Raw genomic sequence first — 23,803 nt, 5'->3', positions numbered from 1 at the left:
TAAGGGTACTTTTTTGTTTACCGGTATTGAGTTCCGTCGCAGAAGCTCAATACTGGAAAACAACTGTTCAAATGCCGGATCCGCCATTAATTTACACTGAAGTGTATCAGTGCCGGATCTGGCTTTCCTGTCTGCGCATGCGCAGACCTTTAAAAATGCAAAAAAAAAAAGTTATACCGGATGACAGCGGAGAGACGGATCCGGTATTTCAATGCATTTGTCAGACAGATCCGGATCTGTCTGACAAATGCCATCCGTTTGCGTCCGGAACTGCCAGCCGGAATCCTCTGCTGCAAGTGTAAAAGTACCCTTAATTTAGCCAAAACTAATAATCCACTGCGCCTTGCTTGTTAGGGGTGTAGTTCATGCTGCAACATTGCCAAAACATATGGCAGGAAACTGAGAGCCAACCAGTATGTGCTACAGTCTAGTCATGCAGTACTGTGACGTGTCTGGATTCAGCCGCTAACTGCTACTGCGGTGGGAGTACCGGACCAGCAGCACAGAGAACTGTGCTGGAGAAACGCGCAAGTTTATGATAGTTATCTTATGCAATGGTAGGAGGTGTCCGAGATCTCAGCCAATCCCTTTGAATTCTGCATGAACAGCCTGACAAACTGTTTTCACATGATAATGCCGTTTTGACAACAGCAATGAAACTTTGGTGTGGAAAAGAAATCCCCGCTGCTAAGCCAGGGCTCATGAACATCACCTAGGCATAGAATAGATGATAAATGGATAATCACAAGACCAGTATCCCATCTGAATGGAGCAGTGGTCACGCAAGGTAGGTGAGAAGTCTGGGTCAGTAAAATCGGTCACCAGTTTTAAATCCCCCTCCCAGAATGCTGGGTCACTTTCTTTAATTGACCCAGTCGTTTTTGATAAAATCTTGAATTGAACATGAGCTCTTGATTTTCTTCACCCCTTACTGCTAATTTAAAGATGTGTCAATCAGTGGCAAGAGACGTAGAGAGCCAGAAGCTCATGAAGATGGGGACTCATCGGGATGTGTTGGAGCCGTTAGGGACCTAGCAGCATAAAACTGCTGACAGATTCCCTTTAATGCCCCATAATGCTCTTGTGACTGTCTATCAAATCCACAAATTTGGCGGGTCTGCTGCAGATTTTCAGCAGTGGAAAATCTGTGGTGTAACTGGCTGAAATCCGCTGGAAAAACGGTCTCAAATAGGCTGGTTTTCACGGTGGCATGGCTGCCACAATCGTAACAGGTCTTCTGCTGCTTTCAACCTACACACTGCATTGTAAAACCCACAGCACAAATGACATGGTGGGGAGTAAAAGCTTGCCATGCAAGGTCCGTTACACAGCATTTTTTCTGAAATCTCATTGCTGGTACTGTAAATATGTTGATTTTCCGCATGTAAATCCACAGCATGTGCACCACGTGTGGCAGTACCCGAAACACTTTGAAGGGCTAGAATTGGCTTCTTAACAAGCGGATATGGATAGGACTTGTGGAGGTCTACATACTTCTGACCATGGGGTATGAACTAAACACTAAAGCTCTATAAATTACACATTTCCCCACATGATGCATCTGTGAACTAAAACTGGAATGTAGATTCTGTAAAAATATAGTTCTGTTTATACATTTATTTTGTAGTTCTGACAAATTATTAGCAAATAGAGCATATATCAGTTTCTTTATACATAGGGCTTGGGTGGTCACGCAGCAGCTTGACTTATAAAGAGTGACACCCCTGCCTAGATTAGCCCCAGATAATCAATGACTTCAGGGCTTACATCATATCCCCATGTAATATAGAACACACGTTTGGATAGAGGCAACCAAAGCACCAGCCTGGACAAGCCCTCAAATTAACTCCGTCTACACCAAATTTAAAAGGGTAGATTATCCCATGATTCTCAAGCTAATTAAAATTGGTTTAATACAATTTAACGGGGTTGTATCATCTCATACATTGGGGACATATCACCCAATGTCTGATAGGTGCAGGTACCACCTCTGGCACCCACACCTGTCTTTACAGCGGTGAAGTAGGGCATACCGCGCATGCACGGCTGCACTCCATTCATTTCTATGGGAGAGCAGAAAATAGCCAGGCAGCAAGGTTTTGGTGTTAATTCTTAGACGTAAAATAATTACCGCAACTACTTTTATTTTTTCCATACAGTTTTTCTCCATTCTCAAAGAACCCTTAACAGGTTATGTGAGGAATAGTTCCCACAGGTGGATAGCTGTGGGGATATGTATTATTAAACTAATGTACGAGTGTCCTGGAAAAATTGGGTTTTCCCCAATTGCATCCAATTGCGGATTTGATGAGGGGTTTGTTGTCTGTCGCTCCTGGGCCAGATCTTCCTCTCCCTCACAAGGGGAGCAGGTCACTGCTGCTGCCTGCGTGCCTCCTGTCAACAGATGTTGTTTCCAGCGCTGCAGGGAGAGGAAGATCCAGCCCAGGAATGTCAAACACCAAACCCAACAGCGGACCCGGTAAGTTTGCTCAGCACCGCGGGTCAGCCACGGTGGGAGGTCTGTATTAGTCACGGACAACCCCTTTAACAATACAGACTAACAAAACAGTTCAGTCCTAATTAGTTAAATTAGTGCACACTGAAGCTCATACGGCTGCGTGGTATTTGACCGCATCGGCTCAGATCTCAAGATTTAAGTCTACAGCTACTTCCGGGCTTTACAAGTTTTAATTCCACTGTTGGTGCAAACTATACACCCCTCACATTGATCAACTGTTTATACGGCCAGGTGAAGTCTAACCAAAGAGGTAATCATTGGTGCTACTGAAAGCCTGAAGCTGGCCATACATGGAGATTTCAAGCATCTGTTTTTTTTTTTAATGGTTGGTCTGTGAAGGTTGTTGTCTTGGATGATAATGCCAGAAGTTTAAAAAAAAAATAATAATAATTCTGACAAAACCAACCAACAGATCTCTGCAGGGATCTGTGGCCTTCAACTGATGGGATACAGATCTGTCAATTAGGCATGAATGACTTTTCAACTACAGCCCTGACAAGAACAGATATCAGTTACAGATATAAGTCACTCATGCTCGTCCTGAAAAAGTGCAGTGGTTGTGCGAAAATGGTCTGTATCAGCCTTTTCAGCCATCCAAGAATCTCTAGAGTATGGCCAGCTGTACAGTTTTACCAAAAATGTACTAGGTTATGTGCAGCAGATATTTCCCACTGTGGAATAGGTGAATCAATCACAGCAAATCTTCAGTCTTTTCAGTAGGCTCTCAAATCCTCATCATGGCTTCCTTCTGCAGCACGTGACGGGTTCTCGAAACCCCATTCACATGTATCCATTGTAGATTTTTTGGATACAAGGTTTGCATGTAGTTAGGTCTCAAAGCCGCCACCTACCACTGAAGTGCCCTTTACACTGCCCAACGTTCAGGCAGAGTATCAGTAAGCAAGAGTTCCTAAGAATGCTGGTGTAAATGTGCTGCCAATGAATGAGTGTTCTGTGTGTTCATCTGCGGACACCTAAATCATTGTTTGCCATCGTTTCGTCTAAACTGCGCTCTGCTGCCCACAACCAATGATTCTGTATGGGAACAAGCAATGGCATTAATGATCGCTTCTCCTCATACTGGGGAGGAAAGGCTCCATGTAAATGCAGCCTTCTCCTCTACTGATGAGCAGGCGATTCCTGACAATAGTCAGTGTTTCCCAACCAGTGTGCCTCCAGCTGTTGCAAAACTACAACTCCCAACATGCCCGGACAGTCTTTGGTTGTGCGGGAATGCTGGGAGTTGTAGTTTTGACACAGCTGGAGGCACACTGGTTGGAAAACACTGGTCTACTCAACTGAGTAGTGTAAAGGGGCCTTAAGTCATACTAACATGATTCCAGGGCGCTCAGATCTATACTGCTGCCTGCAGAACTTTACAGGTCGCTAAACGAAAGGGCAAACTGCAGCATAGAACAGAACCTCCTGGACCTTGCAAGATACCGCACAGAAACTGCCTCCCATTGTCCTTTCTTGGCATACTAACACCCATACACATAGACCTCCCATGCCCAGCAGTTTACGGCTACAACCATCTCTTTACAGAGGTTCAGATAATGTAACTTGTGCAGGTTTCTGATATAAGTAGACCATATCAAAAGGTGTTAGTAAATTAACCTCTATGACACCAATATACAAAACGGAGGTTACAGTACCAAATGGTGGACTTTTCCGCCAACAGCAAGTTAAACATAAGGGTCCAGCAGGTAAGTATACAGAGCTGAAAACAGACGGCAGAGGAGTTTCTAAATGACATGTGAACGGTATGCTGCCAATATAACCTACGGTTGTGACTGCACATAAATAATAGGGGACATGAGGTGTAACCTTTAGGAGACGTGTCTCGCGCATTTACAATAAGACTTGTTAGTTACATTAATACACATATTATTCGGAGTAAGCGGCATAGCATCTGTGATATATTTCCTCCCACCATGAGTGATAGCTCTTATTAGGTCTACGGCTTCTCCAGAAAAGTGATTTTAATCGACTTTTTAATGAAACTCCAGTGTGATACCCTGGTTTGCTTCTTTTTGAGCATGCCTTGCAGGATGAATGGCTCCACCAGGCGCAATACCTATTGTGTGTCAACAGCATGACGAGCTGGACTTAGGTTTTCTATGTAGATTTACTGTATCGTTGTGCATCAGTTGGTCCGATCTGTCTTCAATAGCCAAAACCCTTCGGACAGCTTCTTCAAATGCTGCTGCCACATTGATGGCATCTTTTGCGCTCGTCTCAAAATATGGATGGTTCCCATTGTCTCTGCACCAAGCCTGAGCTTCTTCCATGGACACTTGACGTTCACTGATGTCAACTTTGTTTCCCAAAACCACAAACTGGAAAACTGTCTGGGTCTTTGACATCTGCATAGTAGATGAATTCTTTCTTCCAGTTGTTTAAGTTCTGAAAGCTCTGCAAGTCATCTACACTAAATGTTAGTAGACAACAGTCAGATCCCCTGTAAAAAGGGGTCCTCAAGCTCCTGAACCGTTCCTGACCTGCAGTGTCCCAGATCTGCATGGTGACCATGTGATTGTCCACTTCAAGCTCCTTGTTCAAGAACTCAACGCCTATTGTGTGAAACAGCTGAGTGTCAAACTTGTTGGTAACGTATCGATTCATCAGAGAACTCTTTCCCACACCTCCATCTCCCAAAAGTATTACTTTCAGTAAGGAAGACTTTGATGCCATTGTGAAAGCTATACTAATTTTATGGTCTTCAATATGGTGTTCTAGGGAGAGAGGAAAAAAAAACAAATGGAATCGTTTAGCATGAAAATTCATGGAGAACCAGTTAAGAAATTGTTGGTGATCTAATCAGGACAACGCCCTGGTCTTGTGCAACATCCGTACTGATTGTATCAAATGGAAACTAACTGGACAAATAGTATACAATATGTAGCCAACACACTGCACCACAGTAATCATCTGCTTCTAGATGCACAGTAGATTCTCAACCTGTATTTCAAGTTCCCCCGTGTCCTCTTTTAGGCTTCGGCTTATGGTGGATAAAAGCTACACAACAGAACTGCTCTATAAGACCGAATGCACACGGCCGAGAGCGGTCCGTGGTATGCCGGGCTGGATTCCTGTTCAGAGCAGGAGCGCACGGCTGCCATTGGTTGCTATGACGCCGTGTGCTTCATGCCGCCGCTGCACTACAGTAATACACTCGTATAGTGTATTACTGTGGTGCAGCGGCGGAATGAAGCGCACGGCGTCATAGCAACCAATGACGCTGTGCGCTCCTGCTCTGAACAGGAATCCAACCCGGCATACCACAGACCGCTCTCGGCTGCGGAACATGGCCTGTGTGCATTCGGCCTAACAGTGATGGTGAACCTTTAAGAGACAGAGTGCCCAAACAGCACTTATTTATCGCAAAGTGCCAACACTGCAATTTACCCAGTATAGTATATCTCCCATGTACTTTATCATTTAGCTATAATATCCTGCCTACACTGTACATAGTGCACCCTGCGCTGATGAGTGGCGTAGGGGGGAGCAACTTGCACTCCTGGTTGGAGGGCGAGGTGCTGTGGTATAGGGCAGAGCCCGTGTATATTTGTAGAGAAAACCACGCACACTCTTGAGAGTTTAGATATGCCAGGTGGATTTATTGTGACTCATACACTTCAAACTGTGAAGTAGGTGCCAGCAACATTTGCAATAATGAGCAAGTAAATGATTCTGCTGGTAAAATTACAAGGTACTGCCCCAGTCGGGCGTTAATTGCTCAGTTTTAATGAAAATAATGTTGTGCTGTGAGTCATATGGAGAGTTGCGATGTTTCAAGACGTTTCGGTCATGTGAGACCTTTATCAATAGATAGCAGGTAGCGTAGTGGAGAGTGGGACGGCTGCACAGCAGAGAAAGCAGGGAGCTCCCTGCTTTCTCTGCTGTGCAGCCGTCAGGCTCTCCGCTACGCTACCTGCGATCTATTGATAAAGGTCTCACATGACCGAAACGTCTTGAAACATCGCAACTCTCCATATGACTCACAGCACAACATTATTTTCATTAAAACTGAGCAATTAACGCCCGACTGGGGCAGTACCTTGTAATTTTACCAGCAGAATCACTTACTTGCTCATTATTGCAAATGTTGCTGGCACCTACTTCACAGTTTGAAGTGTATGAGTCACAATAAATCCACCTGGCATATCTAAACTCTCAAGAGTCTGCGCTAATTAGTGGCAGGAATAGTCTAAGGCATATTGGTACACCATAGACTATTTCCAGGGCGCAGGTGCCCACAGAGGGCCGCTGCCCTGCATTCATAGTTTTTCTGACTAGAAAGCCGCTTGCAGTAGTAAAAAGGACCAGTTAGGAGATCCCCTGTTTTTAAAGTCTATTTACACATTCTAAGCCACCTTTTTTATTGATTTACACTGATTTAGGCCTAAAACTATTTTTTTTCAATAGATTACTATAAACGTTGCACAGTTTGGCTTCTCCAACAGCAGCTGTCTGATGGCTTGTTCTCAAGTCGCTCTCTGAGCTCTTCTGCACAATCTTCTACAATCTTACACTGTGTACACAAGGTCGAGTTTTTAACATTCAGGGGCCCATTCATGAATAAACCCCTGCGCTGGCAGTGGATCTGCCACAGTTATGTAAAAGCTCAGGCCTCTTCATAACTTCGGTAGATCCACCGTCGCTTCTAAATGTAAGACATCTTCCTAGCGGTCTTACATTTAGACATTTTTTATTTATTTTTTTATGCCTAAACCAGGCGTGGAAAATGGTAAATGAGACGGGCCTGCCGACCTGTCCCGTTCCCCACCACGTGCACTTTTTTTAGACCTGGCGAGAGCAGGGAAAAGTCGCAGATTCCGATGCAACTAACAGTTACTCCATAATCTGCACCTGAAATACGCCTAATATAGGCATATTTCAGCTTCATAAATGACCCCCTAAGTCCCCTTAAGGCCTCTTGCACACGGACGTTTATTTTCCCGTTTACGTTCCGTTTTTTGTGTTCTGTATACGGAACCATTCATTTCAATGGCTCCGCAAAAAAAAAAAAAAAAGGAAGGTACTCCGTATGCCTTCCATTTCCGTTCAAAGATAGAACATGTCCTATTACTGTCTGCATAACGGACAAGGATAGTATTGTTCAGGGGACAGCTGTTCCATTCCGCAAAAAACGAAATGCACACGGACGTCATCCATATTTTTTGCAGATCCGTATTTTGTCAAACTGTTGAAATTGATTGTGGATTTCATTGAGGTCAATGGGGAAGCTGGAAAACCTCTTCTAAAACCCTTGTAAAAACTCCTCTAAAACCACCACCAAATTAAAAATCTGTCACCAAAAACAACGGGTTATCAGCTAGTGATTTTCCTGCCGTGGATTTTAGCCATGTGAACATACCATGGAGGAAGGTGTTCATAGCACTTAAACCAAATCCCACCCATCCCCCCAAAAGGTGTTCTCAATCAATACAAGGTTTAGGAATAAAACAATAGTAAAGTTGTGTTCATACCTTCCAGCTTCACTGTCTGACATCACTCAGGAACTAAAAGAAAAAAAAAAGAAAAAATAGAAAAATGTAAGCGCAACTGGTTAACAAGAATTACACCGTCACAGTCTCTTCAAGTCATAAAAAAAAAGCGAATGCCATATTAACATATGTAACCATGGAAACAAGCAGTGTATCATGTGATGGAAAAATGAATCCAGCCAGCAAAGGAAGCAACATGGACAATCACAATACATTAGTAACTACCTTGTATTAAAGGGTTTCTGTCACCAGATTTAACCCTATTAAACTGGCTGACATTAGCGATGTGCCAATGTCAGCAAACCCTAACTCTGCTATTCATATGGTTACTGATAGCCCCCTTACTGCACAATTTTTACTTTTATGATATGCAAATTAGCCTCTAGGAGCAGAAGGGGGTGGCTCCTGCTCCTAGAGGCTCCGTTCTCCTACCTCATGTCACGCCCTGCCATCCTTGATTGACAGGGCCAGGCAGCGCTCGTCTCCTCCTGCCGGCCCGGTAAACGTCACTGCGCAGGCGCAAGATTTATCCAGCACACAGGGCCTGCGCGAGAAGATGAACGCTGGCCCTGTCAATCAAGGATGGCAGGGCGTGACATGAGGTAGAACAGAGCCTCTAGGAGCAGGAGCAACCCCCCTCCATGTTATTATTATTTATTATTAAAGAGTCATTCATTCCATAGCGCTATAAATATGAAAAGGGGGCACATACATAATACAGACAATTGCACTAAGCATAAACAAGACGAGTTACAGACTGGTAGAGAAGGAGAGAGGGCCCTGCCCATGAGGGCGTACAATCTGTTCAGGTTTTTTTATGAACTGATGACCAGTTCTTGGCTTTGTCTTTAAAAACATCTTACAAAATCTGGAAGCAGAAACCCAGCTTTAGGGTCCATTCACACGTCCGTAGAACGGGTCCACATCCATTCCACAGTTATCCGGAATGGCTGCGGACCCATTCATTCTCTATGGGGCCAGAAAAAATGCGGAGATCTTCCGGTCCGCAATAAAATAGAGCATGTCCTATTCTTGTCCGCAATTGCGGACAAGAATGGGGGTGCCGGCCAGGTGTATTGCGGATCTGCAAGAGGAATTCTCATCTAGTTATTCATGACACACAACTACACGCACGCTTTTTTGCCATCAGCATTTTATGTTAATTGGATAGTTTTTTGGTTCTGGTATTTTTTGAGAAAAGCAGCATGCTGAATATTTAGGCGGGGTTTTTTTTCTATTTTTTTTTGTGTATAAAAAAATAAAAACAAATTAAAATAATAAAAAATCCAGAGCACATTCATGTGTGTAGGGAGTCAAAGTTCATATATTAAGGGGATATTTTTGTTAATAGAAATATTAAGAAAGTAGTTCATAATCACACCCCAAGGTGAAAGGAGGAAGAAAAATAACAATCCACAATGAAACAAGACTGTTAAAGCGCTAAAAGCTTCATGGAAAATAAACCAGCTGACAACCAGTAGGGGACCTGGAACCACGACAGCCTTGTTTTCATGCTCCAGTCATATGACACATCAGCAATAAGGAGGCAATCAGACAGACAAGGAAAGGATTTCACAACTGAACACTGCCCATAATTATGGGGGAAATTACTGACACCGCTCCTGCTCTGATGAAGAGGAACACCATACACAGCAAGGACTGCAAGCACCTAACATGGCCATGATGCCAGAAAGTGACAATAAGATCAGACACCATGCAAAAACATCAAAAACACTTTATACCAGCTGATAGTACCATAAACTGCACATTAAGGACAACTAATGGCTGGGAAAAAAAAAGTTTTTTATTAGTTATTTGCACAACAGAACGTGGCTGGGTTGGATAAGGTTTGTCCAGTCGATAAATGGCACAAGAAACCATACTCCCCGATCTCCTGCCGCTCCCGTTCAGAGGATTCTTAGAACTCGCATTGGTCTCTACAGCCAGATAGCTCTTGACACACAGGAAATGCCCCCTCAGCAAACCACTGGCTGCAGCGAGGACTAATGCCACTGCTTGTCCAGAGGGACTATAAACTGGAGACCAGCAGGGAGGACTTAGAAAGCAGATGGACAGGAGCACCAGGGGATCAGTGGAGAATTGCTTCATTAATTTTCTTACGCCATTCTAAACATATATATATATATATTTTTTTTTTAAGGGTACTTTCACACTGGCGGCAGAGTGATCCGGCAAGCAGTTCTGTCGCTGCAATCTGCATGCAAACAGAAAGCATTTGTAGACTGATCCGGATTTGTCTTACAAATGCATTGCAAGAACGGATCCGTCTGTCATCCGGAGAAACGGATCAGTTATATATTATTTTCACATTTTTATTGGTCTGCGCATGTGTAGACCGGAAGGACGGATCCAGCATTGCGGTATTTTGAATCCGGCATTAATACATTCCTATGGAAAAAAATGCCAGATCCGGCATTCAGGCACATGTTCCTTTTTATTTGGCCGGAGATAAAACCGCAGCATGCTGCTGTATTTTCTCCGTCCTGATCAGGCAAAAAGACTGAACTGATGCACCCTGAATGGATTGCTCTCCATCGAGAATACATTAGGATAAAACTGATCAGTTCTTTTCCTGTATAGAGCCCCTAGGACAGAACTCTATGCCGGAAAAGAAAAACGCTAGTGTGAAAGTACCCTTAAATAACCAGCCAGAAACCCCCCTGTGTGAATGAGGACTTCTGCTTTAAGATGTTTTTGAGCATGACATCATAGTATCACGAGCTGGCAAATACACTTGGGGTCATTTATCAAACTGGTGCAAAGTAGAACTGGCTTAGTTGCCCATAACAACCAATCGGATTCCACCTTTCATTTTTGACAGTTCTTATTTAGAAACTGTTGGGGTCATTTATCAAACTGGTGTAAAGTAGAAGGCAAGGAGGTCATGATTTGCCCTTTTTAAAAACAAAATCAATAGGAATATAACAGCAAATCAGACACCTCTGACATCAGGTTCAGGAGATTCTCTCTGGATTAAAGCAAGGAATAGATCTCAACATAAGAGAATCAGGTGACTGTGGTAGCCAATCATTAGCCATGACGTCGCCATGGACAGAATGTCATCATTGCACTCATTCATTTCAGTCACCAGAAAACACCCTTTAAATTGGGTCTGTCACCAGGAAATCCGCTGTTAATATCAGGCACACTGCGTTGTAGGGCTAGCTGAAATCAATGTAAGGATACCCTTAACTTACTGATCGGCTGCTTCATTCTGAAGAAAAGTCATCTGTAATCCATACACAAATGAGCAGTTAAAGGGGTTTTCTAGGAGCTCAATATCTGATGGGTGGGGTACCAACAACCCAAGACCCCCACCGATCAGCTGTTTGAAGAAGCTGTGGTGCTCCGGTGACCACTGCGGCCTCCTCAAAGCTGACCAAGCACAGCACCGTATACTGTATAGTGGCAGTGCTTGGAATAGCAGCCCAGGCTCATTCACTTGAACGGGACCGAGCTGCAAATAGTTATGCGAAGATGTCGGGCGGCACGGCGTTACAATGTGGGTGCTCGGTCAGCGGGTGTCACCCCAGATAAACCAGTAAAGAGAAAACCGGCACTCTGAATTGCTGAATGGTTCTTTTTATTGGTCACTCATAAATACAGTGAATTTATGAGTGACCAATAAAAAGAACCATTCAGCAATTCATCGGAGTGCCGGTTTTCTCTTTACTGAGCTGCAAATAGGTCATGTGATGTCATTGGCTAAGGAAGAGGATTGGAGCACGGCAGCCTCTTCAAACAACTGATCGTGGGGGTCCGAATCCCAGCCCCCCCCACGATCAGATCAGGATAGATCCTCAATATTAACGCATAATCACGTAAATGCACATGACTGATGTTAAGGGAAAGTATGGAGCTGGTTCACGCGCTTAGCTCGCTCCATAAATGGTGGGTGCCGGCTGCATAATACAGCTGACACCAGCCAGCAGTGACCAGGAACCGAGATGACCGATTCTTCCAGTCATTTAAACCCTCAAATGCCAGAGTCAATAGCAGCCATGGCATCTGTGGGGTTAGACGGATGAAGGGGGCTCCTTCTGGCAAATATTGTGGGGCTCTGATCAGTTGCTATGATAGCCAGGGGTCTTGTGAAGGCTACCAGCGCTATCATAGCGAGGTGCCTAAAAAGCTATGCCCAAGGCATGGCCTGACAGGCAGCCTGTGAAAATCCCATAGACTGCAACCGTATTCTACAGCAGTCTATGCGACAAGCAATCAGAAGATGGCATATACAAGTTCCCTAAGGCAAGTTTCAGACAAGCGTATTCATTCTGGGAAACACACCGTGTGTGAGCGGTATTTCCTGGCCTGAATGCTGCTCCAGTGAAGTAAACTCGCAATATTATAATGGTTTGTGATATTGTAAACTCGAGTCTCACTGCTGATCTGCGATCACATAATGCGGTGACTACAGTTCAGTAGCTCGATGGCGAGACTGGAATTCATAACATCATAAAGCATTATAATGTTGCAAGTTTGTGTTCAGTGCCGGGTTTACACTGCCCGATTGTCAGGCAGATTAATGGGAATGAATGTTACTGCATATATTTATCATTGCTTCGTTCATGAGATGAAATGATCTTTTGTGTGAACACCCCAATCATTGTTTCTGGCCAGAAGATCCTGCTGTGTATATCTCTATGGGGCCGATGAATCATGGCTGTCAGAATATGCTAAGGTTATTTTTTTTTTACGCAGTAATATATTAGGCTACTTTCACACTAGTGTTTTTACTGGATCCGGCAGGGTTCAGCAAAAACGCTTCCGTTACTGATAATACAACCGCCTGCATCCATTAAAACAGATCCGTTTGTATTACCTTTAACATAGCCAAGACGGATCAGTCATCAACTCCATTGAAAGTCAATGGGGGACGGATCCGTTTTCTATTGTGTCAGAGAAAACAGATCTGTTCCTATTGACTTGCATTAGGGGTCATGATGGATCCGTCTTGCCCCACATCCTAGAACTGAAAGCAAACCACAACATGCTGTGGTTTGCTCTCCGGTATGAGAACGGAACAGAATGCATTTTGGAGCATTACGTTCTGCCCTAATTAACAATGAATGGGGACAAAAAGCGTTTTTTTTACGGTATTGAGCCCCTATGATGGATCTCAATACCGGAAAATATTAACACTAGTGTGAAAGTAGCCTAACAGAAATTATATAAATTTGGTATTGCTGTAATCATACCGAATTTCCCCCCACAAAGATTTTTTTTCCTGTAATGTTGCCATTAAAAAATAAAAGTACAATTAAAATACAACTGTCAGCCCTCATAGGACTACGCAAGTAGAAAATTAAAAACATTATAGCTCTTGGAAGTTGGGGAGGAAACACTCTTTATAGGGGTATTTCCATCTCAGACAATGGGGGCATATCGCTAGGATATGCCCCCATTGTCTGATAGGTGCGGGTCCCACTGCCGAGACCTGCACCTATAACAAGAAAGGAGCGGGGAGAGCTGTGGCTGGAGGACCAAAGATTTCCCGGGGTCCGTCCACCACCAAGCGCTGCTCCCATAGAAGTTAATGGGAGCGTACCGCGCATGCATGGCCCAGGCTCCCTTTCATTTCTAAGGGGCTGACGGAAATAGCCGAGCCAGCGCTCGGCTATTTTCGGTGGCCCCACAGACATGAATGAAGCGCGGCTGCGCATGTGCAGCGCGCCCTTCTTCACTTGCAGGGCTCTGTTCTCGATATAGGTGCGGGTCTCAGCGGTGGGACCCGCACCTATCAGACAATGGGGGCATATCCTAGCAATATGCTCCCACTGTCTGAGATGGGACAATCCCTTTAAGTGCACAGAGAGTGGACCCAAGCCACTCTGTGCATTCCTTTTGCAACTGCTTTGTCTACCAGCCCTTCCTCACCTGACAGGGCCAGACGAGCGGACTATGTAGGAACCTGGCCCTGCCATGACATGGAAAATCACCCTAAGGCCTCTTTCACACGACCGTATGGCTTTTTCAGTGTTTTGCAGTCTGTTTTTCATGGATCCGTTGTTCCGTTATTTGTTTCCTTTTCTCCGTATGGCATATGCAGTATACAGCAATTACATAAAAAAATGGGGCTGGGCATAAAATTTTCAATAGATGGTTCAGAAAAAAACGGAACGGATACGGAAGACATACGGAACACATTTCCGTATGTGTTCCGTTTTTTTTGCGGACCCATTGACTTGAATGGAGCCATGGAAAGTGATTTGCGGCAATAATAGGACATGTTCTATCTTTCAACTGGGACGGAAAAACGGAAATGGAATGCATATGGAGTACATTCTTTTTTTTTTTTTTTTTTTTTTGCGGAACCATCGAAAATAAACAGGAAAATAAAAAAAACGGTTGTGTAAAAGAGGCCTAAAGGACCCGTTTGTGTGCACTGCGAATGATGCATCCACATCCTCTTCTCACAGTCCTGACTCATACCATAAAAAGACAAGCAGTTAAATCATATTTAGAAGTCACAAGATCCAAGTGATGTCCTAACTTCTAAGTGGCAATAGTTTCTTCTAGTCTGCAGGTTAAGGTTGCTTTCACATTTAGGTTTTTAGAGCACTGTTGTGCAGGATAAATGCTATTTCCAGATGTTCCCTGAAGGTCTAGGGGAAATATGATACACAGGACATGATGGTGCTTTTTGCTCCTTTTAATAAGGTAGAGGTTGTGTATTTTCTGGCTTTCTTAAAAAAAAAAAAAAAAAACACACACGTTTCACATGAGGCTGTTTTGCCATTTTAAGGCAATTTCAGACGAGCGCTCAGTGCGGGAAATGGTGAACGCTTGTTTGGCTGATAAGAGCAAGACTTCAGGTTTGGATACTCTTTAAAGGGAACCTGTCACCAGGACTTTTTGCATAGAGCTGGGGACATGGGCTGCTAGATGGCCGTTAGCACATCTGCAATACCCAGTCCCCATAGCTCTCTGCGCTTTTATTGTGTTAAAAAACAGTTTTGATCCATATGCAAATGACCTGATATGAGTCCTGTATCCGGAGATGAGTCAAGCGGAAAGGAGCCCAGCACCGCCCCGCGTCCTCCGAATCTCCTCCTTGCTGGCTGACGTTACAGAGCTGGAGCGCCGAAATCTCGCGATGCGCGAGCTAGCGCATGCGTAGTTCGTTCCCTGTGCTGATGCCAGTACAGGGAATGAACATGATGCCGACACTGCGCATGCACTAGCTCGCGCATCGCGAGATTTCGGCGCTCCAGCTCTGTGACGTCAGCCAGCAAGGAGGAGATTCAGAGGAAGAGAGAGCTGAGAGAGCTGAGATCAACACAAAATTTCTTTCCAGGTAGCAAGGGATGTGTATTAGGGATCGACAGATATAGATTTTTTAGGGCCGATACCGGTAATTTGTGAACTTTCAGGCCGATAGACGATAATTTATACCGATATTCTGGGAATTTTCATAAAAAAATTAATAAAAATTCCTACACAAATCTGCTGAAAATTAATATGTTTATTGTTAACGTGTAATTTTTTTTTTGTAAATCTTTCTTTTTCATTTATACCTCTCATTAATTCATATACAGGAGGCGGGAGCTGGCTGCAGGATCACATAGCCGACTCCCGACCTCTATGAGCGGTAGCTGCGATCCGCGGCACCTGAGGGGTTAACTACCGCAGATCTCAGCTACTGCTCATAGAGGTCGGGAGCCGGCTATGTGATTCTGCAGCCAGCTCCCGCCTCTGCTTCCTTCTCCCCTGTGCTGCTGAGGGAACACGGAGAGCGCTGAGAGCAGCGCGATCTGTGTTGCCAATAAGTTATCGGAATATCAGCAAAATAGATGCAGATACCGATAACGGTCAAAATACTGAATATCGGCCGATCCCTAATGTGTATACCAAGTTTCGTTGAAATCAATGGTTGCGTTTTTTGAGTGACCGCCGAACATACATAAGTCCTTCTTTATATATGTATACATTATTATTCCAGACCTTGGAGTGGCCAATTGTCAGACACAAATATTTCAGACAGGTCTGTTTGTTCATTCCATCAGATAAAATGGACAAAGTCTCGAACAAACATTTCACACAAGTCTTCAATTCACTCATAGGTCAAGATAATTTAATCAGACACAATCAAGTCCAAATGATCAATGACTCCATCTTCACATTTTAACACTGCTCCTTTGACACAAACTCACAGCATTATAATGATTTATAATGCTGTGTGTTCCTGCCCAACCTCAGCTGTACTGAACTGTACTCACATAATGCTGTCAGTACAGCTGAAAAACCACCCAATTTGACTGGCGTAACATAATGACCAACGGCTGCAAAGCCCCTTTGATTATGGAGCGCCAAAACCTGCAAAGAAGGAATTCGAGGTCTCAGTCGAGCCGAGTTAGCATAGGTTAATAAATGCAACAGTGACTGTACTAGCTGAAGTTTATAAGACTTCAACCAAATTAAGTGAATACAAAAAGGACTTGAAGGGGTTGTCTCATCTTGTCGTTACTAAGGCGAGATGTGACACAGTCCTGCCCACCAGCCGGCCAGGTAAACAGCGCTGCGGCACTCTGCTGTCTCAGTAGCTCTCACTGCCATGAATGAGAGCTACGAAAACAGTGTAGCACAGCAAGTTATGCCGTTTCTGAGTTAGGGCTCATGCACACAAATATATTTTTGGTCAGCATCCGATACGCATTTTTTGCGGGTCGGATGCAGACCCATTCATTCACTTCAACAGGGCCGTAAAAGATGCGGACAACACACCGTGTGCTCTTCACATCCATATGTCCATTCTTTTATTTTTTAAATAGAACATGTCCTATTCTTATCCGTTTTGCGGACAAGGATGTTCCGTTCCGCAAAATGCGGAACACACAGCCGGTATCAGTGTTTTGTAAATCCGCGTTTTGCTGACTACAAAATCGGAAACGCCCTTAAGGAAACCGCATAGCTTTTTGTGCTAGGATGTTTCTCTAGCTCTCATACACGGCAATGTGAGCTACTGATACAGCAGAGCATCGGCGCACTCCGCTGTCTTCCAGCTGGCTGGTGGTGGAGACAGCGTCTCATCACGCCTTAGTAACGGCGAGGTAAGACAACCCCTTTAAACGAGAAGTGGCTTTAAAGGGGTTATCACACAAATTTAAAACTCTTTTTAAACCTCCATTACTCACTTGCCTGGAGGACTTTCTATCCTGTGGGTGAGGGAAGAGCTAGCCATCCACATGTGACGGTCAAGCACCTGCATCTACCCAGGATGCATTGCAATTAGCTCTTGTTAATTCCGTCCTCCCCTGCATAGAAAAGAATCTCTCACATATAGCCCCAGAGATGCATATGATATGTAATGCCCCCACAATTTCCTCATCCACTGTCCAGAGAGAGACGTAGCTCTACATGTCTATGAATCTAGTAGTCGGGAAGAATAAAAGGTCTCTGGGCTGCTCCACCTGCTACTTGATGAGATCTCTATACCAAACACTGAGGGGAAGGGAGGAGGGAAGCCATTTAGCATGTCAGTCCACTGAATGCAAGAGAAGGTGGACCCCAAATATCAACTGCAGGGGGTGTTACCAAAGAGGAAACTGTAATGTACATAAAGAACAATATTTTTATTGCAATATTACTTCATTTGACATGTCCTATTGATTGCGTAGTCATACTTTTCCTGGTATAACACCAGCAATTTCTACTTAAAGGGGTTATTTGATGATCGGTGGGGGTCTGACACTCAGCACTCAATCAATCACTCATGTGAGCGCCGTGGTCTACTTGCCGCTTACCCTAGGCCAGTGATGTCACAACCATCAGCCACGTAGCAAAATGAATGGGGCTGAGCTGTGTCTAGGCCATGTGACTGATGGTTGTGATGTCACTGGCTTAGGGTAAGCAGCAAGCATCTAACCCCTCACCGATTAGATGCTGATGACCTATCCAGAGTCAGATAAAACCTTCAAAAATACTGTAGTCTGAAATGAGTCATGAGGCCAACACATAATGAGAGTGATCATGCTCCACGTGAACTCTGATCAAAGTCATGTGCCTCCACCTCAGGGGGAGATTACAGCACATGAGGAAAAGGAAAAATGATGGGGCAGCTGAATCCAGTGCATTGTCCCCATAGTGACAGGAACGAGGACAGAAGACTGCTGGAACGCTCCCGCTTTAATGAGATAAAAGGAACTTTGCTCTCACTCATTACTTCATTAACATGCTGCAGTCAGAAGCAACTTGTCTTCTGTGTAAACCGCCAGCCCTACTTCATATCTACAAGCTTGAACACCAGCCATACCACACATAAATCCCCCTAAAAAACCAGTGCACCCAACTGTATCCCAAGGCTTGGTCTCCATAGTGACTATGCATCCTCCCAAGATTTCCACCATGGAGTGCTTAGTGCATCCACAGTTAAAGTTTAGTCATTTTTGACAGGCAATGAACTGCAAAAGACGGGAATTTTTCTCCCGTCAAAAATAACCGACGCTCAAAATAACCCATCCAAACAAATGAAGATTAAAACAGGTCAGATTTTTACCCCATTTTTCTGTTCTTATGCTGTAACAAATACAGAAAACACAAACGATGATGTGAATGCATATTTTTTTTTTTTTAAATACTACAGGTCTCTTAGGGTCCATTCACACGTCCGCAACGCGTTTTGCGGATCCACGGACTGCACATTGCCGGCACTAATAGAATATGCCTATTCTTGTCTGCAATTGCGGACAAGAATAGGACATGTTCTATTGTAGGTCCGCAATTCCGTGTCCGGGTCCACTATTCTGTTCTGCAAAATGCGGACCGAAATTGCAGACATGTGAATGGACCCTTAGGGTAAGGACTAGGGTGTCTGGACATTTGGAAGGTTCGGATCATGTAAGACTACCTGCACGTGATGCAGATATGAAGAAAATCCAAATGAAATCCACACTAAACTGAAGTAAAACCATAATCAATCCACACAATTTATTGCAGATTTGGGGTAGTTTTGTACACTCTTATGCATTTTTGCTGTTCATTTTTCAGAGTTCCTTTAGAAAATGAAAGGTGGAATCTGACTGGTTGCTATGGGTAACTAAGCTAGTTTTCCTTCACACCAGTTTTGATAAATCTCCCGCATCAATGAGTCAGGTCATGGGGCTCCTGTCCACGGCTAGCCTCCTCCAGCTAAAAAGTCACAAATGCTAAAACAGCACTTACAACTAAAGCCCCCTGCAGACGTCCGGGAGATACCGGACTGGCATTGCAGGAGCGCATGGAGTCATAGCAACCAATGACACCATGCGCTCCTGCAATGCCAGTCCGGTATCTCACGGACCGTGTTCCATGGATGTCTGCATGAGGCTTAAAACTTTTCCAAACCAAAAACTGGCATAGAACATTAGTACCTGACTGAGTGTATTTTATCGTTGCGTTTTTGAAGAGAAGCCAGAAAGACAAAAAAATATATATGCCACCTAATTAACAAAAAAAAGTTGGAGGAAAAAAAATGCTTACGTGTCCAGCGGTTCATATTTACCATAGACCTTCACCTAACCACAAAATGTATTTCATACTAAACTGCATTTTTATTTTTTTGGAAATCTACATTATTTATAAAAAGATTAAGTTCAAGTAAAACTTTATTTTAAACTTTGCTGCAGACCTGCACCACCAGCTGTTGAGGAGTTAAAGGGAACCTGTCACCGGGATTTTGGCCATAGAGCTGGGGACATGGGCTGCTAGATGGCCACTAGCACATCCGCAATACCCAGTCCCCATAGCTCTGTGTGCTTTTATTGTGTTAAAAAAACGTTTTGATCCATATGCAAATGAACCTGATATGTGTCCTGTATCCAGAGAGGCATCAGCACAGGGAACGAACTACGCATGCGCTAGCTCGCGCATCGCGAGATTTCGGCACTCCTTTCAGCTTGACTCATCTCCGGATACAGGACACATATCAGGTTCATTTGCATATCGATCAAAACGGTTTTTTAACACACTAAAAGAGCAGAGAGCTACTGGGTATTGCAGATGTGCTAGCGGCCATCTAGCAGCCCATGTCCCCAGCTCTATGGCCAAAATCCCGGTGACAGGTTCCCTTTAAATGTGAACACAGACTGGGCTCATGCACATGGCCGCAGCCTGGTTTGCGATCCGGAAAGCCCAGTCCATAATAGTCCTATATCCTTGTCAGTAATGCGGCCAAGAAGAAGACGACATGTTCTATATTTTTGCGGATGCCACGGAATGGACAAATGGATACAGCGCACGGTCCACAATTTCTGCAGCCCCACTGAAGTGAATAGGTCCACGTCACACCCGCAAAAAATGTGCATCAGATGTGGAGCAAAAATAATTCGGTGTATATGAGCCCTAATAGAAGAAAAGCTCCAGTGTTCATTGTAAAGAGGTCCATTGTTATTCAGCAAGATGCCAACCCCGAGTACAACAAATACACAGCCTGTTACCGGCTCCGTCCCACGTGTGCCTTTCATCACATGCTAACACTTCGCAGAGAATATTGGGGGTCATTTATCAAACTGGTGTAAAGTACAACTGGCTCAGTTGCCCATAGCAACCAATCAGATTCCACCTTTCGTTTTTCACAGCTCCTTTGGAAACTGAAAGGTGGGATCTGATTGGTTGCTATGGGCAACTGAGGCAGTTGTACTTTACACCAGTTTGATAAATCTCCCTCTTTGGGTCTATGGAGTAGAATGGTGCCGGACTCTCCAGCCCTCTGTCCGTGCGCTGTACACAAAGGATAGAACATGTCCTATACTTGGCTGCACAATGCGGTTAACGGAACCACTGAAGGCAACGGGCCCGCAAAAAATAAATAATAAAAAGGGACTTTACACAGGCGTCATCCGTATTTTGCGGATCGCAAAATACATCCGATTGTGTGACTATACCTGCACGTAATACGCACCATGTGCATGTAGCCCCTGGATGTCTGCACACGTGGCGATTTTGTTGCAGAAAATTTCTATAACTGAAAATCAGTTCAGTTCGTCTGAATGGGGTTGTTCTGGTAGGAACACAGGGATTTAATAAAAATCTTTATAGCGTCGTCGTATTCCGCAGGGTACATGTACAAAGCAAAATAGACATCACAGGGTTCCAATGTAATAAACAATAGAAACACTAGGAGTGGGGGCCTGCTCGCAAGAGCTGACAATCACCATCCAAATAGATGAAACGGATTTTCAGTCGCAGTCTGTCAAGTGTGAAGGCGCCTTTAGCACCGGAACATGGAGATTTTCACTTCCCAATGCAACTGCTGACACTTCAATCAGTCAAGTTATATAGGTCACATAAAACCTACAAACACAAGCTAATAAACCCTTCACATAAAGGACATCTACAACACATATAAAAGTATACCGTAAATGCTTACAGAGATAGAAACAACACCACCCCGCGATACTGCTGTAGACGGGGAAGCCCACCGAGTAGATAATTCGGACCCCCAATTGTATAAGCCTATATCTGTCTATATAAGTAAAATGTAAATAGAGAACTATATTAACACTGATTGCAGAAATGGCCCAGTAAAATACTGCACCAAGTTAACAGGTGAACCCTTAGGGTCCATTCACACGTCCGTATGTGTTGTGGATCCACAAAACACGGACACCGGCAATGTGTGGTCTGCAAAATGCGGAATCGCACATCACCGACATTCTCATAGAAAATGCCTTTTCTTGTCCACAATTGCAGACAAGAATAGGACATGTTCTAGTTTTTTGTGGAACGGAAGTGCAGATCCGCACCGGACAGCACATTCCAGCCCCATTGAAAATGAATGGGTCCGCACCTGTTCCGCAAAATTGCAGAACGGATGCGGACCAGTTTTGCGGACGTGTGAATGGACCCTTACTTAGGCTACTTTCACACTGGCGTTTTGGCTTTCCGTTTATCAGATCCGTTCAGGGCTCTCACAAGCGGTCCAAATTGGATCAGTTTTGCCCTAATGCATTCTGAATGGAAAAGGATTCGCTCAGAATGCATCAGTTTGCCTCCGTTCCGTCTCCATTCCGCTCTGCAGGCGGACACCAAAACGGTTTTGGTGTCCATCTGATGAAACGGAGCCAAACAGATCCGTTCTGGCACACAATGTAAGTCAATGGGGACGGATCCGTTTTCTCTGACACAATAGAAAACGGATCTGTCCTCCTTCGAATTTCAATGGTGTTCAAGACGGATCTGTCATGGCTATGTTACAGAAAATAGAAACGTATCCATTCTGAACGGATGCAGACGGTTGTATTATCCGAACGGATCCGTCTGTGCAGAACCATGACGGATCCGCACCAAACACGAGTGTGAAAGTAGCCTTAGGCTACGGCCCCATGGCAACTTTTTGTCGTGCAGCTTTTCAATTTCAGAGAGGCAATCCCATCTCATAAAATGATGGCATGTCGCTTGGATATGACTGTTGGAGGTCTAACCTCTGGACCCCCTACTGCAGCACCTCCACAGTCTCTCCCTGCACGGCAGAGCGCCACCACCCGCTGTGCAGGGAGAACCATAGCAGAGATCCATTCAAGTAAAAGCTCCTTCACATGGCTGTAGTTTTGGTCCACATTTTGTGCGGCTCGGATGCGGACCCATTTATGAAGGGGCCACAGAGCTGAACCAGCGCTCCAACCCCTGCTTTCTCAGGATCGGTGGTGGTCCCTGAGTGAAGGTCCATCTAGCCTGGTGACGTCATCACTCATGAGGTGGAAACAAGTGCAGTTATCAAGAGTTCTTCGAAGCGCACAGTAGTCCTGTACATTACAGCTTGAAAGTCACCATGAAGCCCTACCCTAAGGCATCAGGATGTGAACACTAAGGGGGAGATTTACCAAAACTGGTGGAAAAGAAGACTGGCCTAGTTGCCCATAGCAACCAATCAGATTCTACTTTTTATTTTCCTAAGGAGCTGTGGAAAATGAAAAGTGGACTCTGATTGGTTTCTATGAGCAACCAAGGCAGTTCCACGTTACACCAGTTTTGATAAATCTCCCCCTAAATGTTTCCATTCAGTAAAGCAAGCAGATCTTGAATTTATGAGGAACTGAAACACAAGGTATAAGAGTTCCAGAACTTTTCTTCATACAATGTATATGCTGTGTTGGAAAACTCTCATCATCTCGAGGACAGTCTTAGTGCAGAGGATCTTCAGGCCTGATGAGTTTTGCACCTTGATCAGAGATCAGGACACATGAAGGTGTCACCAGCACTGGGCAGGGTCATGAAGCTCCACTTCAGAGCAGGTTCCACAGGATCTGATACAAGTATATGGTAGAGTCAGAGTGCTGCAGTGCCCGGCAGGACTAGACCACAGTCCTACCACCACCTGTGCACTGCACCACTGCGATATCCCTCACCAGTCCATAGACACAAGAGCTGCAGTAACTAAAATGACATGACAAGCCCACAGTGCAGAGCCCCTCGTGACGTCAGCTCCCGCAGACTACAAACCTGTTCTGGGAACGCTGCTCATAAAGTTTCCCGCCTCAGGCTGAAGAACGCGGCAGTCTACGGTGCTGCTCCTCCGTCTCTTCTCCGCCGCCGCCAGGGCAAACAACATGGCGAGAGTCAGCAGCCCGTCACGTCTCTAGCGGTGGGCGGGTCCTGCAGCTAGGAGCGTCGGACAGGTCAGCCAATGAGAGGGCGCGCCGCACACGTGACTGCTGTTGACTGTGGTGTCAGCAGCCGGTGTGGGTGGGGAGGGTCATGTGACCGGCTCGGTCCCTGTCATGTGTGTACTTGGGACAGCTCCTAGAATACCCCAACTTCTCCACACCAACTCCCCATC

General features: G+C 44.7%; 1 protein-coding gene across 1 annotated transcript; it reads right to left on the bottom strand.

Annotated features, from left to right (window-relative positions):
* Positions 1–191: 191 nt before the first annotated feature.
* RAB9A (RAB9A, member RAS oncogene family) lies at positions 192–23,618 on the bottom strand. The gene is given in 4 exon segments (XM_044285274.1): positions 192–4,857; positions 4,859–5,253; positions 8,011–8,043; positions 23,467–23,618. Coding segments are annotated over 2 exon segments (606 nt in total). The 5' UTR covers positions 5,213–5,253; positions 8,011–8,043; positions 23,467–23,618; the 3' UTR covers positions 192–4,605.
* Positions 23,619–23,803: the final 185 nt, after the last annotated feature.

The sequence above is a fragment of the Bufo gargarizans genome, chromosome 3, assembly GCF_014858855.1.
Source record: "Bufo gargarizans isolate SCDJY-AF-19 chromosome 3, ASM1485885v1, whole genome shotgun sequence".
NCBI classification, from domain to species: Eukaryota; Metazoa; Chordata; class Amphibia; order Anura; family Bufonidae; genus Bufo; species Bufo gargarizans.
This window is presented reverse-complemented; position numbering and strand designations above follow the sequence as displayed.